Source organism: Carcharhinus amblyrhynchos, chromosome 5 (genome assembly GCF_965287045.1).
Source record: "Carcharhinus amblyrhynchos chromosome 5, sCarAmb.v2.hapA, whole genome shotgun sequence".
NCBI classification, from domain to species: Eukaryota; Metazoa; Chordata; class Chondrichthyes; order Carcharhiniformes; family Carcharhinidae; genus Carcharhinus; species Carcharhinus amblyrhynchos.
In genome coordinates, this window is record NC_137328.1 from 108125000 (window position 1) to 108147055 (window position 22056).

General features: G+C 41.3%; 1 protein-coding gene across 1 annotated transcript in view; it reads right to left on the reverse strand.

Annotated features, from left to right (window-relative positions):
- Positions 1-4505: 4505 nt before the first annotated feature.
- The window catches only part of trappc11 (trafficking protein particle complex subunit 11), a 54469-nt gene continuing 36918 nt past the window's right edge, over positions 4506-22056 (reverse strand). The window contains exons 19-30 of the mRNA XM_080189423.1: positions 21844-21999; positions 21032-21219; positions 19503-19651; positions 14515-14636; positions 12864-12983; positions 12426-12491; positions 10911-11067; positions 7536-7647; positions 7278-7369; positions 5688-5821; positions 5104-5271; positions 4506-4970 (exon numbers count right to left, since the gene is read on the reverse strand). Of these exons, the coding sequence (XP_080045549.1) occupies positions 4926-4970; positions 5104-5271; positions 5688-5821; positions 7278-7369; positions 7536-7647; positions 10911-11067; positions 12426-12491; positions 12864-12983; positions 14515-14636; positions 19503-19651; positions 21032-21219; positions 21844-21999 (1509 nt within the window). The 3' untranslated portion in view covers positions 4506-4925. The remainder of the gene's footprint in view (positions 4971-5103; positions 5272-5687; positions 5822-7277; positions 7370-7535; positions 7648-10910; positions 11068-12425; positions 12492-12863; positions 12984-14514; positions 14637-19502; positions 19652-21031; positions 21220-21843; positions 22000-22056) is intronic.

Genomic DNA, 22056 nt, shown 5'->3' on the forward strand with positions numbered 1-22056 from the left:
CTTATTGCCTCACCCCCTCTCCCTTAGCCCTCCCACATCATCCCTGATTCTAGTAAAATCTGCACCAAATGCACTTCAAATAATAATGGTGAGAAAAATAGAATAATTATTTTTCCACTCAACTTTGTACCAGTACTTCAAAACAAAAGTCCTTACGTTCCTCAAGACTTGGGCATTTAATGTGATCAGACGTAAAAGAGTAAGATTATGGTGAGCCCTTCAATATCTCCAACCCGCTCCCTTTTGAAACCTGGGGTACAAACCATCGGGACAAGTGACTTATCTGCCCTAAACATAGCCCAGCCTTTCCATTGTCTCCTCACTCTTAACTTCTTCGATTAGTTGCGATCGGGTATCCTATGACCTCCAGGATTGTTACAGAAATATTGATATTTTTCATCATCATGGATTGTGGAAGCCAAGTTTAAACCTATGGATTCTGCAATTTGCAGACTGCAGAGCTGGAACAGAAAGTTTTCATGCAACCAGGCTTTGGACAATCAAATTCCTGTCAGAACCAGACAGGCCTGAAACTGCCTGGCCAGGTGCTAATGGCCACATTGTTTCAAGGACAGTAATGGGAAATTGTGCATGGAGTCAGGATAGGGGAGGCATTGAATGAATACTTCTCTTCAGTGTTCACTAAGGAGAGGGGCCATGTTTTTGAGGATGACTGTGTGATACAGGCTAATAGAATGGAGGAGGTAGGTGTTTTAAGGGAAGATGTATTAGCAATTTTGAAAAACCTGAGGGCTGCTAAGTCCCCTGGGCCAGATGGGATACACCCTAGGATACTTTGGGAGGCAACAGATGAGATTGCAGGACCTTTAGCTTTGATCTTTGGGTCCTCACTGTCCACAGGGATTGTGCCAGAGGACTAGAGAATGGTGAATGTTGTTCCTTCCTTCAAGAAAGGAAATAGAAATGACCCTGGTAATTATAGGCCAGTTAGTCAGTAAGTTAATAGATAGGGTCCTGAGAGATAGGATTTATGACCATTTGGAAAGATGCAGCTTAATCCGCGATAGTCAGCATGGTTTCGTGAGGGGTAAGTCCTGCCTTACAAATTTGATTGAATTCCTTGAGGACGTAACGAAGTGTATAGACGAAGGTAGAGCAGTTGATGTTGTATACATGGATTTTAGTAAGGCATTTGATAAGGTTCCCCATGGTAGGCTCATGAAGAAAGTAAGGAGGTGTGGGGATAGAATAAAATTTGGCCAATTGGATAAGTAACTGGCTGTCTCATAGAAGTGGGTATGCCGGCGTTGGACTGGCGTAAACACGGTGAAAAGTCTGACAACACCAGGTTTTAGTCCAACCTATTTATTTGATACTATACTCACAAGCTTTCGGGTTAGTCCCTTCGTCAGGTGAATGGAGAGTTCTGGCCTCAGACAGAGCATATATGCTTTATATGCTCTGTCTGAGGCCAGAACTCTCCATTCACCTGACGAAGGGACTAACCCGAAAGCTTGTGAGTATATTATCAAATAAATAGGTTGGACTAAAACCTGGTGTTGTCAGACTTTTCACTGTGTCTCATAGAAGAGGGTGGTGGTGGAAGGTAAGTTACCAGCACTGTACAATTGAAAACAGTGCTGGATCCTCTGCTATTTGTGATTTTTATCAATAACTTGGAAGAAGGGGCTGAAGGGAGGGTTAGTAAATTTGCTGATGACACCAAGATTGGAGGAGTAGTGGATGAGGAGGAGGACTCTTTAGGCTGCAAAGAGACATTGATAGGATGCAAAGCTGGGCAGAAAAGTGACAAATGGAGTTTAACCCTGCTAAGTGCGAGGTGATTCATTTTGGTAGGACACTCTAAAATGCAGATTACAGGGTCAACAGCAGGGTTCTGAAGAATGTGGAGGAACAAAGAGATCTTGGAGTTCATATCCACAGATCTCTGAAGGTTTCCATTCAAGTGGATAGAGCCATGAAAGCAGCTTATAGCGTGTTAGCGTTTATTAACAGGAGGTTTGAGTTTAAGAGCCGTGGGGTCATACTGCAACTATCTAGGACTTCAGTGAGACGACATTTGGAATAATGTGTGCAGTTCTGATCATCTCACTATAAGGACGTGGAAGCATTGGAGAAAGTTCAGAGGAGATTTACCAGGATGCTGCCTCGTTTGGAGGGTAGGTCTTACGAGGAAAGGTTGAGAGAGCTGGGGCTTTTCTCTTGAGGCAACTTAATAGAGGTTTATAAGATGATGAGGGGGATAGATAGAGTGGACGTGCAGAGAATAGTTCCTCGGGTGGATGTAGCTGTTACTAGGGGCCATAACTTTGGTGGGAGATAAAGGAGGGATGTCCGAGGTAGATTCTTTGCTCAGAATGGTTGGGGTGTAGAATGCACTGCCTGCTGTGATAGTGGAGTCGGACACTTTAGGAACTTTCAAGTGGTTATTGGATAGGGACATGGAGCACACCAGAATGGTAGGGAGTGGGATAGCTTGATCTTGGATTCGGACATAGCTCAGCACAACATTGACGGCCAAAGGGCCTGTACTATGCTGTACTGTTCTATGTTCTATTAGATTTAAGATTGTTTACTGAAGAGGTTAATAGAGTTTGATAAAAGTTTAATTAAAGTGCAACAGTAGAGTCTGATAAATATTGTTATTCCTTGATAAGGTGTTTATTAAAGTTCTGCTGGACCATCGATTGACTCTTGACCCCTTTGTCTATATCCTAAGTTACACCAGGTCTCATTCAGCCATCAGGCCTCTTCTTGCTGACCTAAGACTGATTTTTACATACCGCTTTTCATGACAACCGAACATCTCAAAATGCTTTTCAGATAATCAAGTATTTTTTGAAGTGCAGTCACTGTTAGAATTTAGGAAATGGGGCAGCCAATTTACACACAGCAAACTCCTACAAACAGCAATGACATGACCAAGGGGGAGATGGCAACATGTTGTAATATCACTGGACGAGTAATCCAGAGGCTCAGGTGATATCTCTGAGGACATGGGTTCAAATCCCACCGTGGCAGCTGGTGAAATTTAAATTCAAGAAATAAAATCTAGAATTAAAAGCTAGTCTTAGCAGTGGTGCCCACAAAATGATCACTGATTGCCATAAAAATCTATCTCAGTCACTATGTCTTTCAGGGAAGGGAATCTTTATCTAATCTGGCCTACATGATCTCCAGAGCAACACAATGTGGTTAATTCTAATCCGTCCTCTGAAATTGCTGAACAAATGCTGGCCTTGCCAGTGATGCTCACATCCATTGAAAAGGAAAAATAATGTTCTTTTGTGATGTTGATTGAGATTGAAATATTGGCCAGGACACCAAAGATAATGCCATTGCTCTTCAACAGCACCATGGGATGTTTTACATTGACCTGAGAGACAGCCTTGATTCAACTTCTCAGCTGACAGATAGCACTTTCCAACAATGCAGTACTCCCTCAGTACTGCCCTGCAATGTCAGCTTTGATTTTTGTGCTTTTATTCCCTGAAATGGGACTTCAAACTTTGTGACTCAAAACTTTGCAACTCAGAGGCAAGCATGAAACCAACAATGCACAATTTACATTACATTGACACCTGGTGCCCGAACCTAGGGGGTGATCTTACCATTGCAGTCTGCCACTCAAGTGCAGGGCTAGCTAGTAAAATAGCAAAACATCACCCATTTCCAGCACAAAGCTGAATAAATTATTTAAATTTATTTTAATATCAATTTGAATATGATTGATTAGCAAGCCTGGGACAGAATCATCCAGGCTCATTTGCCTGTGTGGCCTCTCCAGTGAGGATCACGTATGGTCCTCTATCAGTTGGGACCAGACATGATGGTATTGCCTGTAGAACCTGGCACTGTCCACCAGGCACCCTGGCACTGCTCACTAAGCACTGCCAAAAGGGTGGGGCCAGACTGGGGCAGGCTTATTGTGCACTCTGTATAGCATTCGCTAGGGGGAAGAGTGAGACTTCTGCGTACTCTGCATAGCATTGCACGGGGGGAGCTGTGGACAGCTGCCACTCTACGTATCGTTCAGTGGGGAGCAGAGAGGGTGGTGATCAATCCAGCCAGGTGGTGAGTCATCATTACAATTGGGATTCAACATTTGGACTTAGTTGGAAAAACGGATCCAAAACACTCATTTTCACGCTTGCCTGGACTTAGGTTTTTTTTTAAGATTGCACCCCCAGCCCCCGTAGTCTTTAAAAGAACAAAATTGCATCTTGATGTTTAAATCCTTCCCTGGCCACTTAACATCTCCTAACATTCCGTTCTAATTCTGCAGCCTCCCAATGTTGATCCATACCACACATTTACAGGCTGTGTTGTCTAAATTAAGGAATTAAGTTTTGTGCTTCCAATTTAGCAACCCAATTATTTAGAGGCACATCATTGTAGATTACGGATCTGACACACTGGCTGTTTGTACACTTCTTCCTCAGTGATATGCAAATTGTGTTATCAAATCAAAATCTGAGTTTAGTTAACACTGGCAGTTTGATAAAATAATTTGCAGACACAAATCATGCTCAGACATGATTTACTGAAATCTTTTGTAGCAGCTCCTCCCAAACATCAAGGCTGCATGATAATTATAAATGGAAAATTTACAATAGCATTTCTTCCAAACATTAAGATCATATCACTTTGAACTTTAACAATAAAAAGCTCATAATGAAATCATATAACAATCTTAATAATTCTTAGCTCATTATTGACCTGCTTTTGCTTACGGAACATCTAGAAATTGTAAGCTTTTATGCCTCCCGGGCCAACAGCATGCAAACATGTGGCAAGTAAGAAACATTTAAAGGTTGCAAATGCTGCATTTCCAGTTCAGATAGCCAGTTAATCGAATACATCCATGGATCAGGATGATGATCATATCCAGTTCCTTTCTGGTCACAAGGGTTTGAATGTTCTTCCACAAGACAGGTCCTCCGTCAAGCAGCCACCACAATTACGTCATCTGCTTGCCGACCTTGAGGCTAAAATGAAACCGAAAACATTAAAAAAAGTCACATTAAGGACGATTAAACACCAGGACAATTCTTTGGAAATAAATAGAATAATTCTTCCCTGTATGTTGTTCATACAGAAAAGGGTCTAGATTCAGCACACCTTCACAAAAACGTGGGTGGGGAGGAATCTGCTCAGCAGCTGGCTGGAGACTGCAGGGAACCGGGTCAAGCTTATGTTGAGGCCTGGCAGTTGTTGGTAGCCAGCCATGAGTGGATAGAAGTTGTACAATAACTCTTGTTCAGTGTCAGGTAGAATTCGCAACCGGACCTTAGAAAGAGAGCAAAAGTAAAAGTCAGAAAACAAAATGGAAACAATCTGTAATAAGCTCTTGGAGGCCGAATCCCTTCACCAAAATTCTTTCATTTACAAATCTGACATACAGAGTGCTTTCAGTTTGCAGTCTACACGTGGAGTCAAAACACTCCTGGTTAAATACAAAGCAGGAGGCTGCCTCAATTTGGTCCTTAAATCATGTGGGGGGGGGTTTCATATTCTAACAGGTTCATCTCAATTACCTGATTAAAATCATTACATAATGTTGAGGGCTGAGACTAAAAGCAGTTACTCTTCAGATAATTATGGAAAGTAACTATCAACAGCAAAATATCTACATTGTTTGGAGGTGGGAGGGATGGAACAACAATTTTCAGACCTACTTACCTACTCGCAGCTACAAACTGTACCTGTTTAAGGCCAGAAAACATGAATGCATCATTGGGCTCCACAAAAATCTCCACATCCTGCACTAGTTTGGTCCTATTCTGCAACCAATATTTGACTGGCAAAGACTCACGAACTCTACCAAACGATGGAAGATCTTTCAAAGAAAGAGGAGAATTGCACATTTAGTTTAAATTGTTGCAAGCAATTCATTACAGCACAACAGCTGCATACTTAAGTATACTAAGTTCACTGCAGACTATTATGGAAACATGCACATAGCACTGATTTGATGAAAATCAAGTATTAAAATTAGAAACTGAACTATCAGTGAATGAAAAGTTTTGAATCTCTCACACTCCTTCAGTATAATTAGAGGATGTCTGTACTTAAAATGTTGTACATAATTGTTGTAATTTTGCAAGCCAAGCATTTTTTGAATGAATCAGATTCACATTTCAATAGTGTTTGATGACTTGGCACTGGACATTGGTTTCACATATCCTCTTGTGAAAGCTGAAGTTGAGAGATCCAATTTTTTGGCAAAAATTAAGGTGCTGACTTTTATCCAGATAATGTTTTTGAGGGACATACTTTCAGTTACTGACAGCTCACACAGGCAGCCAACAGAGAACTGTGCTAAGCTTTCAGTCTCTGTTCCAATTTGTTTTGGCTGGGCTTACTTTCAACTGTTGATGCTTGGGGGTCTCACAGTCAACTGATTACTCCACACAGATACCATTTGGGCTGGTGCATACTGACTGTGCACTTTGTTCCAATCTCACCTTCATCGATAAATTAAACTTTTACTCAAATACCTCAACATCTCAAGTACCTCAGTCTTGCGATCTAGCACAGATACTGAAAGAGCAGAAAACCCCTGCTTCAAATTCTGCTCTCCGCTATGTAACTCTGAACGCAAGACTGGGGGTTGTGAATTGAAATGAAGTAGCCTTGGAAAGTCAAGGGTCAACTCTTACAAGGAATGTATGAAAAATTAAGGGTTTTTTGACCAACTGTCAGAGGTTGACTTTTACACACGACTGACTATTATTCAAGAGTATACAGTATTATCATAGAATCCCTTCAGTACAGGAGGCAGCCATTTGGCCCATTGAGTCTGCACTGACAACAATCCCACCCAGATCCTATCCAAGTATCCCCACATATTTAGCCCACTAATTCCTCTAACCTACGACACTAAGGGGCAATTTAGCATGGCTAATCAACCTAACCCGCACATCTTTTGGACTGTGGGAGGAAACCGAAGCACCCGGAGGAAACTCACACAGACATGGAGGAGAATATACAAACTTCACTCAGACAGTGATCCAAACTGGGAATTGAACTCAGGTCCTGGAGCTGTGAGGCAGTGCTCTCAGTGCCGCCCCTATGTACTGCTTTAGATAATTAAAAATCTAAATTAAAATATTAATTTAGGTATTTACTGCTTTAGATAATAGCTCCTTCTTAATAAGCCCTTCCTTACTTCCTCTTTGTATTTGGTCTAAAAATTTATTAATGATGAACTCTCACTGGCTTTAGTGTTGACGTTGCATTCTACACTTAAAACTTCTAAGTTGGATATTTTGTACATATAAGGAGCAGCTCACCTGCATGAACATAGAGCGGAATTGCTTCCACAATCACATGGGGCAAGGTAATCACCGTATCGACAACTGGTATACTTTTAGCAGCAGAGGTCCTATTAAAAAAGCAACATGGAATCATAAGTAAAGGCTTAGCAACATGGATTCTCCAGTTTTATTTGCAACTTAGTGGAAATAAAAAAAGACAGATTGATTGCTGCTCCAAAAAACAAATTGGCATTTTCACAAGCTTGTTATTTTAAGTGATAAAATATACTTTACCTTTTCCAGGAGATTATGTAACGACCGGAGGGAACTCCACTCTGGTTAGTAGGTGCTGGTGGACACTGCAGGCAAAAGCACTCACTGGCACTTTCTCCTGTCTGTAGAACCACTGAACAAAAAAGATTTTTAAAATGCTAAGTATCAAATCACAATTTTTACCAATTTGCATTGATCACTGACAGGCTGATACTCAGTTTCAGCAATTTTTCGAGCATTTTGTAGCCAACAAAAGATAAGCCTTAGCTAGAACAGATTTTTAAGTTGTGCAAACTTCTGCACCTCACCCCACACAAGCTTTCTAGTATGTGGCTATATGTTCATGGAGTCATCACTGCAGATTGATACTCCTCCTCTGCCAACACCCACACATCTGCACTTCCTTAGGACTTGCTGCAACAAGATGTCACACAAAAGGCTAGTAAATAAGGTCAAGGCCTACTGATTGGCGGTGGAGTTTGGATTGGATATGGAACCATTTGCATTTGCAAATAGATGGGTGGCGGGTGTTTGTCATAATGGTTCTTTGTGGACCACTTATTACAAGGGTCCTGGAGGGATTACTGCTCTCACCATCAATGATCTGGATGAGGGCATTGGGTCCACAGCCTTGCCAAGGATATGCAGGTTTAAGAAATCTGGATAAGAAAAATGGATTTCATCTCTAGCAGATGTTTCTTAATATATGTAAGTGCAAGATGATGGCCCAGATGATATTGACAGCAGCAGATAGGGTAAATGTGAGGGTTGAAGTTTTGGAGCAGGCTGTGTGCACCTGCAGCTGCTACTAGGAACGTGATTTGGAAGCAGGTTCATATCACTGATGAATGGAATGGGGTTAGAGTGTGGTCCAGCATTCCTGTACCTCCTGGCCCCACAAACAGTGCTTTAAAGGTACTTATCTTTTCCTTACAACAGTTCTTGTCTTTCTTCAGCAGCTGGGTTTCCCCCAAGGACTGGAAAATCCACCTTGAAAGCATAGACATCAGACAGTGCAGGAGGTGGCCATTCAGCCCATCAAGTCTGTACTAACTGAGTGAAAGAGCACTCTCTCCAGGCCCTACCCTTGTACGTTGATCATGGCCAATCCACCTAACCCACACATCTTTGGACTGTGGGTGAAAACCGGAGCACCCGAAGGAAACCCATGGAGACATGGGGCGAACATGCCACACAGTGACCCGAAGCCAGAATTGCCACTTGTCGCCCTTCTACAATCTACGAAGCAGCTGAAATCAGAGGCTAATACAAAATACTGCAGGTGTTGGAAATCTGGAGGAAAAAGAAACAGTAAAATGCTAGAAATACTCTGCAGGTCAGACAGCAGCTGTAGAGAGGAAAACAGTTAGCATTTCAGAATGGACTGAATGGTCAGGATTCTAACACATTAACATCTGTTGAGTACGTCCAGCACTTTTTCTTTTAAGAGGTTAGCAACCTCATTAGAATATTTAAATAATCATCCCATCCTTTCGACGAGGTTGGCTGTCCACCCCATGAAACTCAGATATGGGCATGTTGGAGGCGGGTCTGAAATTTCTGGCATCTGACTCAACCTCAACAGCTTTTGGGGGTTAAAATTTACTCCACTGCATTTGGTTGGAGCGTATGTAAACTGGGGGACAACCTGCATTAATTTGCGTATTGAGTGGGGATGAAAAGCATAAAGTACAAACCTTACTAGAGCACTCTATGCCCAAGAGTGCCAATATAGGTCCAGAACAAACAGAATGCTCTATTCGTCCCAGATAAACGAATGAAGGACACGAGACCAGTTTTGCAAGTTCAATAGCAATAGTCAATGAGAATCTTTCATGCGACAAGACAAACATGACTGCAATCGGGAGACTAAAGGATGATGATGAGCACCTGCTTGTGTCTCCTTCTGCAAAGACCAATCCTTACACAGGTGAGGAAAATGATTGATGGAGAAACTATTATCAGTTATCTGAAAGCTAGACTTAAGCACATCAGTTCTTGTCTAATGCCACAATGTCCTCAGGCTGAAATTAAAGCAGAAGCCTGAAGAGACAAGAACAGATCAATAAACTTAGAGATCAAGCACAGACAAGGCTTTTCAATAGTGAAACATGTGCTGCAGTGAGATCAAAGCCTATGATCTCACCAAGGATCAAGGCAAAACCAGAGGTAGCATTTGCGCTTCTGAGATAGAAAGTTGAGAGTTCAAGTTTCACACCAAAGGCTTGAAAACAAAATCTAGATCAACTCCAGTGGTGTGCTGAAGGCATTCTGTGCCGTTATAGATGCCCCATTTTGGATAAGGCACTAAACTGAGACCCCATCTGCTCTCTTAAACAAAAAGATCCCATGACATTACATTGAAGCAAAGCAGAGAAGTTCTCCCTGGTGTTCTGAGGGCAACAGGGTGGCACAGCAGTTAGCATTGCTGCCTTCACAGCGCCAGGGATCCAAGTTCGATTCCAGCCTTGGATGACTGACTATATGGAGTTTGCATCTTCTCCCTGCGTTGGCATGGGTTTCCTCTGTGTGCTCTAGTTTCCTCCCTATTAAAAGATCTGCAGGTTAGGCAGATTGGCCATGCTAAATTGACCTTTAGTGTCCCAAGATGCCTAGGTTAGAGGGTTTTGCTGGGGTAAATATGTGGGTTATTGGGATAGGGCCTGGGTTACATATTCTGTTAGAGAATTGGTGCAGACACAATGGGCTGAATGGCCTCCTCCTACACTGTAGGATTCTATTCTAACATCAAAACAGTCAGCATTTTGTTGCTGTTTGTGAAAGTTTCTTGTGCATAAATGTGCTGTAGTATTTCCTTACATTATAGTGTACACTTCTGGATACTTGATGGCTGATATAGCACTTTGTGATACCCTTAGGCTATGAAATGCGTTATATGCATGGAAATCTGTCTGTCTTTCTTTCACAGGGAAGCAACATTATATCAACAATTCTTTGCTTTAGGGGTGGTGATAACCTGGGAACAATTTGATTGAGAATAATCATTACTAACTGGCCACTGGTCAGAAACACATTGAATGTTGGTATGCATCTCCATGACATCAAATAGATCTCCAAACCTTTTGGTGAATGAGACATTCTTTCAGTAGATGGAGTGTTGTAGTGCAGGATTTGTCATCCATTTTGTACCAGACAGAGGATTGTGCAAAAATTTTCTTGCTAACACTAGGAGATTTACAAGCATGGAGAGAAAGTGAAATTGGACATTCTGCCCGTTAGCCAACATTGAACTAGCTCTCTCTTTTTAAAAACCGCGTACACTGCTTCAGTGATACAGGACATCAACCCCGGTGTTAAAGTGAAGAATACATTACATCCAGAAATAAAAATGAATAGTTGAAAAGAAAAGAACCTCATCTATAAACATAATTGTACCTTTTGTTAGCTGTGACTCCATCTCATCAACTGAAGTCATAGAAGATGCAAGTTCCAGCTTGCTGGTTACTATGGTGAGTGACCATGGAGATGCACTCAAGATGTCCATCATCAAAAGAAATGGAACATCGGCAAACACCCGATCCATGTGCTCAAACTGAAAAATACAGTTTATTTACAAAGCTAGCAACAAGTGAGTATTAAAGTATATTGCGAATGTAGTTGAAAACTCTTGCAGAATCACAATCATCGAGCAAGTGCAATAAAGACTTTAAAGATGATGCACAGTGCTTCAGATTGGAAGAGTTGGAACTTCCCTATAACAAAGATGAAATAATTAATTTTAGTTTTTCTAATGCAGAATTTTACTCCAGATCAGGAGCAGCACATTAGCACAGTAGTTAACACTGCTGCCTCACAGTGCCAGGGACCTGGGTTCAATTCCAGCCTTGGGTCTGTCTAATGTTTTGTGGGTTTCCTCTGGGTGCTGCTGTTTCCTCCCACAGTCCACAGATGTGCAGTTTAGATTGATTTGGTCATGCTAAATTGACCCTTGCGCCAGGATACAAGCAGGGTAAACATATGGGGTTACGGGAATAGGGCCTGGGTGGGACTGTGGTCGATGCAGACTTGATGGGCCAAATGACCTCCTTCTGCACTATTGGGATTCTATGATTGAGGAATATTTAGTGCATTGCATCAACTTTTACAAACATTTCTTAATCTATAACAATCTGTACGATTAAACTTTTTTTACCCAGAAAGTACACAATAGTACATGTTTGAGGATAGGAATTTGAAATGCCATACTTCAGTTACCTCCATTAATCAATGTTTGCCAATTAAGAGAGATTACAAATTAGTGTAGTTACTTCAAGACTGGCACTCGGACTCACTTCCAGACCATGATGAAAAATTCTTACTTGGTGATCAGAGTCGGAACTATATTCAGCCTAACTCAAAACTGTGGTGTCCAGAATTATGGCAATTTACCTTCAAGCCAAGTGAACACAAAGTTTGCAGCAGAAAGCTGGCAACAATTTACCACCAACTCCACAAAAAGGTGCACTTTTGGAAGGGAGCACTTTAATCTACATGGCTCAGCTCAAATTCAGAGGAGTTAAAGGAAACAATAAGGCAATTTGCCCAAAAATTGAATCCTGTGGTACATTACAAAAGGAAAATACTGCAGATGCTGGATATTTCATCAATTATTCTTTACTTTAGGAGTAGTGGTGACCTGGACAGAATTCAATTGGGTATAATCATTACTAAATTGCCACTGATCAGAAACACTTTGAATGCTGCTAGGGACTTCCATGACATTTAACAGAGCTCCAAACGTTTTGGTGGATGGTACATTCCTCCAGTAGATGGAGGGAGCAGTGAATAATCAGACCTGCATGATGTCCTTTAGACACTGTTTTGATACATTTGCCTCAAACAATCTGGTTTAAACCTTTATGTTAAGGTTAAATTAAAGAAAAAAATAATTAAATTTACTCTTGCACTTACTTTTGTAGAAACAAACTTTGCCGTAACATCAAATGGCACAACTGTTTCAATAGTGATGGTTTCATCCTAAAAGGTAAAGAGAACTTCAACAACTTTGTATTGCTGGAATCAAATATTTACAAAACAGATCTACAATTGTAGAATCTTGAAATACAGAAGCAGGCAAAACTATGCCATCTCTTTGGCAGATCTATCCAATTTAGTGCCATCTCCAAGACTGGATTTTGGGCTCATGTCCTTGGAATGAAGCTTGATCTTCTGACTCAGAAGTTAAAGTGCTACCTTTCGGAGCACCAATGATCAGTATATTAATAAAGGTATTTCCTGCTCTTCAACTTTAAGTTAACTAGATTAAAAGATACTGGGAGGTCAATATAGGGCCAAAAAACCCCCCAAACAATCTACATCATCAACAAGATTCAGGAAACCATCACCAACCTTATGGCATTTGCAAATTATTTCTTTGCCTTCAACAATGGTAGTAACAGCATAAGAAACGTGGACCAAAAAAATTCTCGATCCAACCTGTCCACATCGGATGTGCAGAGGTTTCTCCACCTAGACAAGGTTCAAACAATTAGTTCATGATTAAATATCTCGACTCATCGAGCTTGTTCCACCATTCAATTTGATCATGGCTGAAATAAAAATATTCAATAAAGATTTCAACTGAACCCCATAGAATATCAAATAATTTATGAAGTAATTAACTATTTGAAAATGAACTTCTGCCTGCCACAACTTGAGAAATCTTTGGAAGCAGCTTATACAATCTCTCTTGGCGGATGTCTATCAACCCAAACTTAGTGTAAATCATCAATACAATCCAGTATGTAAGCAAAGCAAATCCCGCTGTCATATGCCTCTCACTTTCCATTTTTTATTTATATCAAAGTTAAAGGCAGCTGTGGAGTGCATAATAAGATAAAGGATACTTGGCTGACAAGGGAGAGTCAATGGTCAGGGTAGCTGATGAGGTTTAACCAAGGCATTGTCTGATGCAATTTTTCAAAGTCATCTTAACCAAAAGCATCAGATAAGGCCCAAGATGGGGTGCAATGCCTCAGCTTGGATCTTGCTTGTCTCTCTTGTGGGGACTATGAATTGGATTCAATTAGAATTTGAATGTTTTTTTTTAAAAAACTGAAAAAACAAGGAATAGCACAGAAGCTGAAAACATGAGGTCATGGTTGATCATTTGGGGGAATAATGTGGAGGGGTGCTGCACTAATAAACTAAACATCAAGTGTAGAATGCATGAAGGCAATAATCTGGATTTGCAGAAACTGGAGGATGAGACAAAAGTGTCAAAGTCAGAGTGAAAATGACTTTGAAACAATAGTTACTGATATCCATGTAATTTACAGGTGGCAAATTAAGATCCTCAGAATGCGACAACCAAATTGATCCTGTAATTTGCTGCAAATACAACACAGTCTTTAGTACACACATGCAAAGCATACATATCTAAGCACTACAAAAATCAGATGTTAAAACGATTAGAGGCCACTTTTAAGAGCACTTTGAGGGGAGATGGAAGATTTATGGTCAATAGCAACCATGAGAAAAGTTGAAGAGAGAGCATGAAACATGAAAGATAATGGCTCATCACAGCAAAACCGGTTGGTGTCCATGCTGCTGTGACTATAGGACTGAAACAGACCAGTTGCTCTTTCATGTTGCTCTTTTGCAAAATGCTGGACATTTGCTGAGGTATTAAATATCAATGCAAAGCCTAGTTATTGACAAAGAGAAAACAGTATGAATCCTGTGTCCACGAGTAAAAAATGCTTGCAATTATTATTTAAGATGTATTATTTTTAATAAGAACACTTTTGTTATTGAAGAAAGTTACAGTCGATGGTCATGTGAACCAAGCAGGAAACCTCACCCGCCAGGGCATGCAGAAATAACAGGCATAGTACCCATAGTTTGTCATTCATTACAATTCAGGAAACAGGTGAAGATGAGATTTCCCTAACACAGAGGAGAGGTTTCTCATCTGGAGCATGCATCGGAAAAGTTATCCTCCTCTCTCCAAGTGCAGTGCGATCTAAACTTCACACATAGGCCCATTAAGTAAGTTTACCATTTCCCCTGACTGCAAGTCCCCAATGGGAATATCGGGAAGCAAAGCAGGATGAGAATCATCACACATCTCGGTACCATCAAGGGTGACGTGTGTTGTCTGCGTGAGATTGGCATCCTGGCCTGTAAATGGTACAGAAAACAATTTTCAATGTCGGTTCACTGAAATGTGGTAGGAGTACATTACAGAAAGCAAAATGAGTTTAACAATCTTTTTAGATACACGACTCAATTTTGTAGGACAAACACTGTTATAGAGCACAAGCTTCAGGAAGTTTTTATGCAACTGAGGCCCATAGCTAATTCTAATGGGATTATATGTTTGTGTCACTTACCGTACATTTGAAAAGACAAAAGAGAAAGAGGACAAAGGGTGTGTCTCATCCATCTTGCTTCAATTCAGAAGAAATTTGCCTAAATATAGCTACTGTACTCCAAAATTCATTCACCGCATGCTTAGAGGCATTTGAAAAATGCAAATGCTTGAAATATGCAGGTATTTCTTTTACCTTTTCATTTGAAATAGCAACTAGGTGAATCATGGAATAAATTAGTAACTGGGTGTAGAATTAAGTGTTGAATTTACAAAGTTCTCTAGAATGCAAATGTTTATTTCAAAGAAATGAAAAGTTTCACTCCATATGGATCATTTGATTTTACCTCTGTAATATCATCTGTCTTTGACCTGCCTCAGCTCATCTGCTGTTTAAAGCCTCATCACTGCTTTTATCATTTCTAGAACAGGCCATTCTAATGCTCTTCCTTGCTTTCCTGCCACCTTACACACTCCCATGAACATCTAAAACTCTGAAATTCAAACCCTAATTAGCATCAAATCCTATTCACCCATTGCTATATGTTTAAGTGGTTGCATGATAGCTTTAAGAACTGATCACAATTTGATGCTGATGTCACTGGGGTGTTTCACAGGTTTCATTTCTAGTTAGCTGAGGCACCTCCTAGAATAAACTGTGTTGTTATTTTGAATCTATGCCAGCAAACTACATCTTTTTCTTTTTTCAGCTTTGACAAAGGGTCATCTAGACTCGAAATGTCAGCTCTTTTCCTCCCCTTACAGATGCTGCCACACCTGCTGAGATTTTCCAACACATTCTCTTTTGGTTTCAGATTCCAGCATTCACAGTAATTTGCTTTTATCCACATCTTTTCTTATAGAATCATTAGAACCTTACAATGCAGAGACAGGCCATTTGGCCCATCAAGTCTGCACCAACCACAATCTCACCCAGGCCCTACCCCCCCATCCCTACATATTTTACCCGCTAATCCCTCTAACCTAACATCTCAGGACACGAAGGGGCAATTTTTAGCATGGCCCATCAACGTAACCCGCACATCTTTGGACTTTTTGGGTCTTTTTGTTCAAGATCCACAACCCCTAACATTGTTAGGACATTACGCACATCAATTCTGTGAAAAAATACATTGTGTTTCTTTGGAATATTTTCCTATATTAGAAGGCAGTACATAAATGTAAGTTGCTGCTGTCACTACTCATCCACCTACACAGAGTTCCTTATCTGGCAGCAGCTTCATTTTAAAATATCCACAACTCCCACCACAGCCTCATTCCTCCCTATCCCCAACAACTTCTCGCTGTACAGACCCTGCAAGATCTCTGCTCTCCAATTTTAGCCACTTGTTGATCCAATTCCACAATTCTGGCCTCTTGCTCAAACAATTTTCATGACTGCACCATCGGCCATGTGTCTTTAACATAATAACATGACCAGGGGCACTTTACAAAATTGACACAGAGCTTTATTTGCTGTTATTTGGACAGAAAACCAAAAACTTGAAGGAGGTAAATTTTAAGCAGTGTCTTAAAAGCGCAGAGAGAACTGGAGACGTAAAGGCTTAAGAAGGGGATCCTAGACTTTACTGGCCCAGGCAGCTAAAGGGATAGCCACTGAAATCAAAGTTCATGAGCCCAGGATTAGAGGAGCACAGCAATTTTAGTGGGTTACAGCACTGAAGAAAGTTAGAGGGAGATAGAAAGGAAAATTAGAAAACAAAGGATAAGAATTTTAAAATCAAGGTGCTGCCAGGTTGGATGGAAATACTGGGGCAATGGAACAAGGAAGCATTAGATCTAGATCATTCAAGAGTGTAGTTAGGAAGAACATTTCTCAAAGTCAAAAAATTGAAGTTTTGATTTGACTTATTATTGTCACACGTATTAGTATACAGTGAGAAGTATTGTTTCTTGCATGCTACACAGACAAAGCATACCATTCTAGAGGAGACAGTGCAGAATTTAGTGTTACAGTCATAGCTAGGGTGTAGAGAAAGATCAACTTAATGTGAGGTAGGACCATTCAAAAGTCTGATGGCAGCAGGGAAGAAGCTGTCCTTGAGTTGGTTGGTACATGACCTCAGAATTCTGTACCTTTTTCCTAACAAGAAGGTGGAAGAGAGAATGTCCGGGGTGCATGGGGTTCTTAATTATGCTGGCTGCTTTTGCGAGACAGTGGCAAGTGTAGACAGTGTCAGTGGTTGGGAGGCTGGCTTGTGTGATGGACTAGGCTACATTCATGACCTTTTGTAGTCTCTTGCAGTCTAGGGCAGAGCAGGAGCCATAGCAAGCTGTGATATACCATAGAAAGCATTCTTTCTGATTGTATCTGTAAAATACAGATTGGAGAGAGTCATAGCTGACATGCCAAATTTCCTTTGTCTTCTGAGGAAGTAGAGACGTTGATGGGCTTTCTTAACTATACTGTCGGCATGGGAGGCCCAGGACAGGTTGTTGGTGATCTGAAAAATTTGCAGCGCTCGACCCTCTCTACTTCTCGTAATTTTACTCTATCTCGTGACTTTGTAGAAAAAAATGTGATTTGTGGGATGTGAGCATCACTGGTAAAGCTGGCATTCATTGTCCATCTCTAGTTGCCCTGAGAAATGGATCTTCTTCATGAATCCTTTCAAGATTTGTATCAACCTGTTTGTGCAAAACTGGAGTCACATATTGGTCAGACCTGGTGGCACTTTCTTTCCTTGAGGATACCAGCAAACCAGTCAGACTCTTAATGACAGTCAGAGAACTTCATGGTCACCTTGAGACTGCAGATTTCCAGGTGTTTCAAAAAAAAACACTAACTCCGAATTCTCAAGATGAGAATGAAGGGATATTTGAAAACTTGTTCTCTGGATTACTATTCCAATCACTTAGTCACTACAGCTACTGTGCCCATGATTGTTCAATCAATTGACACTCCAAAGTCATATATATATATTAGACAGTGATGATCTATCAAGGACGATGGATCAAACGAAGGTAAATGAAGTTGAGGTGAAGATCAAACTGGTAGGGCTGAACGGCCTACTAGTCCTCTATTTCAGCGGCTCAAATTAAGCAGCAATATAAAAAAAAAGGAATCGAAACAGAGATGTTTGTATGTGCATGATTTTAACTGAAATAGGTAGCCAACAAATTTAAATTAAGCAAATATACTTCTTGATTACCTTCTCTTTATTCACAAACGACATTGACTAAGAACCCCAACCAAAATTAATGATTTTGATATGAATAACATCAACGTTCTAAGAAGGCTAAAAGGGCTCAAAAATCAACTAAGTTTCCAGGGATGTGAGGTACGAAAGGAGGATCTGGTGGACAGAAAACATGCTGCTGTGGTGGCACAAATTAATAAAAATGTCAGAGAGGTAACAGCAACGATGGACCCATTACTCTGCGGAAAATAGTGGAACACCCAGTAGTAAACCGGAGGAATATCTATGCAGCACTGCAAACAGCAGAGAACTTTAGAAGGGGAGGGATCCTTCTTGACCAACATCTTTTGCTTGAAGTGGTCGCAATCCAGGTAGACTGTGAAAAACTCTACAATACATTGTACCTAGCTTTCCAACACCATCTGAGAAAATTCCACACTAAAAGTGAAGTTCAAACCTAAGGTAAGTCAGAATGGATAAGAATCTATTGAATCCCTACAGCACAGAAGGAGGTCACCTACAACAATCCCACCCAGGCCCTATTCCCTCAACCCCACATATTTACCCTGCTAATCCCTCTAACCTACGCATCCTGGGATATTAAGGGGCAATTTAGCATAGCCAATCAACCTAACTTTGGAGTGTGGGAAGAAGCCCATCCAGATACAGGGAGAATGTGCAAGCTCCACACAGACAATGACCCAAGCCAGGAACTGAACCCGGATCCCTGGCATTGTGAGGCAGCAGTGCTAACCACTGTGCCACCACGCTCGTTGAGAACGAGCGGCCTAATTTGTTACTTAGAGGACGGCAGGTGGTGTGTTAAAGAACTCAGTGGGTTGACCGGAAAACATATTATTGGAACTATGACTCTGAAGATACATCAATGATTTGGATTCAAAAGTTCAGTGTAAATTTGCAGCTGATACCAAACTAGGAAGGGTGGTGGCCAAAAGATTGAATGACTCAACACTTCTAATCATGCAGAGCTTCAAAGCAAATCTACCACTGGAGGAGGAGGCTCCACAAATATCTCCATCCTCAATGATGCGGATGCCCAGCACATCAGTGCAACAGATAAGCCAAAGATGCTCTTCTTTACAAGGAGGAAATGCAAAAGACACATTTTCGGTTCCAGGGCATCAGAATGACACAGCGGTTAGCACTGCTGCCTCACAGTGCCTAGCACTGCTGCCTCACAGTGCCAGGATCCGGGGTTCAATTCCAGCCTTGGGTGACTTACCTGAAGTTTGCACATTCTCCCTGTGTCTGCATGGGTTTCCTCCAGGTGTTCTGGTTTCCTCCCACAGCCCAAAAACGTGCAGGTTAGGTGGATTGGCCAGTCTAAATTAGTGCCGGGGATCAGCAGGGTAAATACATGGAGTTATGGGGATAGGGCCTGGAAGGCTTGATGAGCTGAATGGCCTGCTTCTGCACTGTAGGAATTCTATGATGGGTCAACAGTATAATCTGACAAAAGAAGTGCTGGTATATCACATGTACATAGACACATACCTGGTTTCAAACCTGCTGTGAGCTTGACATCTCTTGCAACGGTAGCCTCTTGTGACTGAACAGTAACTGCTAAGCAATACATTTCATTGGTCAATGCAGGGGGCTCATGTCGCAGCTGCACTGATATTCTTGGAACTCGTGAAATCACCCTTCAATTGCAAAAAGAAAAAAAAGCGACAAAAGAAGCTCACCATGGACAGAAACAAACATTTTAAGCTGCAAGTCCTTACTCCGAAACAGCAGATCCACACAGAACACAGGCTATGCCAATCTTCAGATAACTTACAAAACACAACAGGGGGCAGTTTCTGCAGGAAATCTTCTACCCATTCAATACAATCACACATACAGTCCCTACAGTGCAGGAGGAGGCCATTCAGCCCATTGAATCTGCACCAACCACAATCCCACCCAAACCCTATTCAGGCATTTACCCTGCTAATCCCCCGACACCAAGAGATAATTTAGCACGGCCAATCAGCCTAGCCTATCTTTGGACTGTGGAAGGAAACCCACGCAGACAAGGGGAGAATGTGCGAATTCCACACAGACAGTGACCCAAGGCTGGAATTGAACCCAGACCCCTGGCGCTGTGAGGCAGCAATGCTAACCATTGCGCTGCTTGCAAAAGATTTTTGGAATGTTTTTCATCAAAAGACAATCCATTCAATCTTACATGACAAGTGCCAAAAAAAATACAGGATTTTTACAGCCTGTAAATGTTTTAAATACATGAAATACACAAAAAATGAAATGTTTCACCATAGATGCAAGAAAATATGTTCACCACAACTACTGGAAGACCCAGAGAAACTAGCCAACTTTAGAGTGCGCAAAGTACTAAAGTTACGTCAAAGACTCAATTCAAAGACCAATATCTGTTAGAACAGTTAGCACGGCGGCGGCAGTGGTTAGCACTGCTGCCTCACAGAGCCAAGGATCTGGGTTCAATTCCCGGCTTGGGTCACCGGCTGTGTGCAGTTTGCACGTTCTCCCTGTGTCTGTGTGGGTTTCCTCCAGGTGCTCCAGTTTCCTCCCACAGTCCAAAGATGTGCAGGTTAGGTGGATTGGCCACGCTAAATTGACTTTTAGAGTCAGCGATAGCAGGGTAAAATGTGTGGGATTGCGAGAATAAAGCTGGGTAGGATGTGGTCGGTACAGACTCAATGGATTCTATACTCCCCAAAATAAATATTACAACAGTTTCAAAAACCTGAGTTTCAAACATGCAGACTAATATTGTACACTTTATTCCATATGTATTCAGGATAAGGACTGCTAGCTCACTCAAGTGACCAGCAATACAATTAAATCACACCCTTCGCAAAGATTCTATTCTTAGTTATTCTTTCCGTGCCACTCTTTTGAGCAAGTTTTTCAGATCAACTCTAGAGATGCAACTGCAGATTACCGGCACTGCACTCTGCCTCTGACACACAGCAACAAATTACTGGCATCAAAAACTGTGAATAAAGGACTTTCATGCAGAAATAACTGCATTAAACAAATTAACCATTTCTTGTACTCACATGGTGCTTGCCTGTATTGTAATACTGTCCCAACATACTTCATTGTCAGGCAACTTTGGTCGTCGTTTAAAAGACCGAGTGGCCTGCAAGGCCTCCTGGCAAGATGCAGCGTCTCCTCCTCCACTCCTCCAATTCAGGATCACACACCTGCCAGTATCACTACCGAGGACCAAGTCTACAGAAGTAATCTGATGGTACAGACAAAAGAAATAGCACCAAATACTGACAGGATTAGCTTATTCATAGAATAGAATCCCTGCAGTGCAGAAGGAGGCCATTCGACCCATCAAGTCTCCACTAACCACAATCCCACACAGGCCCTATTCCCATAACCCCACATTTTTACCCTGCTAATCCCCCTGACACTAGGGTCAATTTATCATGGCCAATCAACCTAACGCGCACATCTCTGGACTGTGGAAGGAAACCCACGCAGACACGGGGAGAATGTGCGAACTCCACACAGACAGCGACCCAAGGCCAGAATCGAACCCAAGTCCTTGGCGCTGAGGCAGTAATGCTAACCACTGTGCCACCCTGCAAACATTGCCTCGATGAAGATTTTTGGAACACTTTTCATCAAAAGTCAATCCATTCAATTTTACACAACCAAATGCTATAAAAATATACAAGATTTTTACAGCCTGCGAATGTTTTAAATACATGAAAAACACAAAAAATGAAACGTTACCCCATTGATGCAAGAAAATATTTTGCAATGTAATTGTACAAGTTATCAGTCTTTATTTTTTAGTTACACATTTTTTTCCAGATATTTTAAACCAGCAAATAATGATTGTATAAAAATTTACCTCCACTTTCTTTCCAACATCTTCGGTCCTGGCAACAAACTTGAATACATACTGCCTGGTTTTGCCAGGAACCAAGCACATGGTCCCCTGTGATGAAGCTTCTAAGATGTCAGATGTTTGATAGGTTTCTTCCACGACACAGTACTGGTTGTACTCCTTAAAGAACAAAGAACAAAAAAAAAATTACACTACAGGAACGGGCCCTTCGGCCCT